The sequence below is a fragment of the Microtus ochrogaster genome, chromosome 7 (genome assembly GCF_000317375.1).
Source record: "Microtus ochrogaster isolate Prairie Vole_2 chromosome 7, MicOch1.0, whole genome shotgun sequence".
Taxonomy (NCBI): domain Eukaryota; kingdom Metazoa; phylum Chordata; class Mammalia; order Rodentia; family Cricetidae; genus Microtus; species Microtus ochrogaster.
Genome location: NC_022014.1, coordinates 11,599,957 through 11,601,350, shown reverse-complemented (window position 1 = coordinate 11,601,350; position 1,394 = coordinate 11,599,957). Strand labels below are relative to the sequence as shown.

The 1,394-nt window shown below is 52.2% G+C and overlaps 1 protein-coding gene across 2 annotated transcripts in view; it reads right to left on the bottom strand.

The window, feature by feature from the left end:
• Positions 1-955, bottom strand: part of Ciita (class II major histocompatibility complex transactivator) — a 51,315-nt gene extending 50,360 nt beyond the window's left edge. For both annotated transcript variants that reach the window (XM_005349302.2, XM_005349303.2), the window contains exon 1: positions 673-955. In XM_005349302.2, the coding sequence (XP_005349359.1) occupies positions 673-955 (283 nt within the window). The remainder of the gene's footprint in view (positions 1-672) is intronic.
• Positions 956-1,394: the final 439 nt, after the last annotated feature.

Here is a 1,394-nt window from a genome sequence, read left to right as displayed (position 1 = left end):
TCTCTCTCTCTCTCTCTCTCTCTCTCTCTCTCTCTCTCTCACACACACACACACACACACACACACACACACACATTGCCCTCTGATCCCCAGTTCTTTCACCCCCTATTTCCATGACCTCCCTTTCCCTATGTTTTTAAACAGGGTCTCATGTGGCACAGGCTGCTCTCACTGTACAGCCAAGGATGAGCTTCTAATTCTCCTGATTGTATCTTCCAAGTGCTGAAATTACAAATGTGCACTATTACTTCCCCTTTAAGCAATGCTGGGATCAAACTGAGTACTTTGTGCTTGCTAGGCCAGCCCTCTACCAACTGAATTTCATCCCCAGAAGCAGTTTCTCTGTTTTTGACCTGAAGTGACTAATTATACCTTTCTGTCTTCCAACTAGATGGTGTGTCTGCTAGAAACAGGAGTCCTTCTGTCTACCGTGCACCTTGCAGTCCAGTGTTGATGGCTCTTAGGCATGGACCAAGCAGGTAGTCAGCAGTTATCCCCTGAGGATGCTCTGCTCAATGTGGGAAGCATGCTACATGCCCTCAGCACTCAGTCAGCCAGGGTTTCCAAGAGCTCGCCCTGCATCCTGTCCACAGATTTCCCTTTCAGAGAGGAAAGGACACCTTAGGGCTGGCCACACATCACTGCTCTTGACTCCAAGGGATGCCGGCTTACCTCCATGGTCCCTGTAGCTGGTGGCCCTCTCTAACACTGGGTCCTGCAGCCTGCTACAGACCCAGCTTGAGCAAGCCAAGCCTAAGTCCCCTTTCTCCAGCAGGGTCAGGGAAATCTTCCGGGCCAGAGCTTCGCTGTCAGGCTCCCGGAGCAGGGCACAGTGGTATTCCCGGGAGAGCAGCTCTTCTTCCAGCAGGCTGTCCAGGAGGGCCTGAACCTGCCTGGGCTGCTGGCTGGAGAGCAGCATCCGCACCTGAGCCAGAATGGCCTGGAAGTGGTTCATGGCAGTGCCCGGGGCAGCCCAGCTGCCTGGAGTCCCCTCTCACCCAGCCTTGCAGCATCCAAAACGTGAAGTGAGAGCCAGGATGAGGGAACCTCTGCTGTCAGTGCGGCCTATTCCTTCTTAGGAATATTTCCTCATTCGTGCGCAGACCAGGGTGCCTGGCGAACGGAAATGAGTTCAGGGTGATTCGGATAGAGATAAGGGAATTTCTGCTTTTCTTTCTGCTTTTAAAATTAAACTTTTTTAAAAAGTTGTTCAAGTTTTTCAAGGCAGGGTTTCTCTGCATAGCCCCGGCTGTCCTGGAACTCACTCAGTAGACCAGACTGGCCTTGAACTCACTCAGTAGACCAGGCTGGCCTTGAACTCACTCAGTAGACCAGGCTGGCCTTGAACTCACTCAGTAGACCAGGCTGGCCTTGAACTCACTCAGTAGACCAGA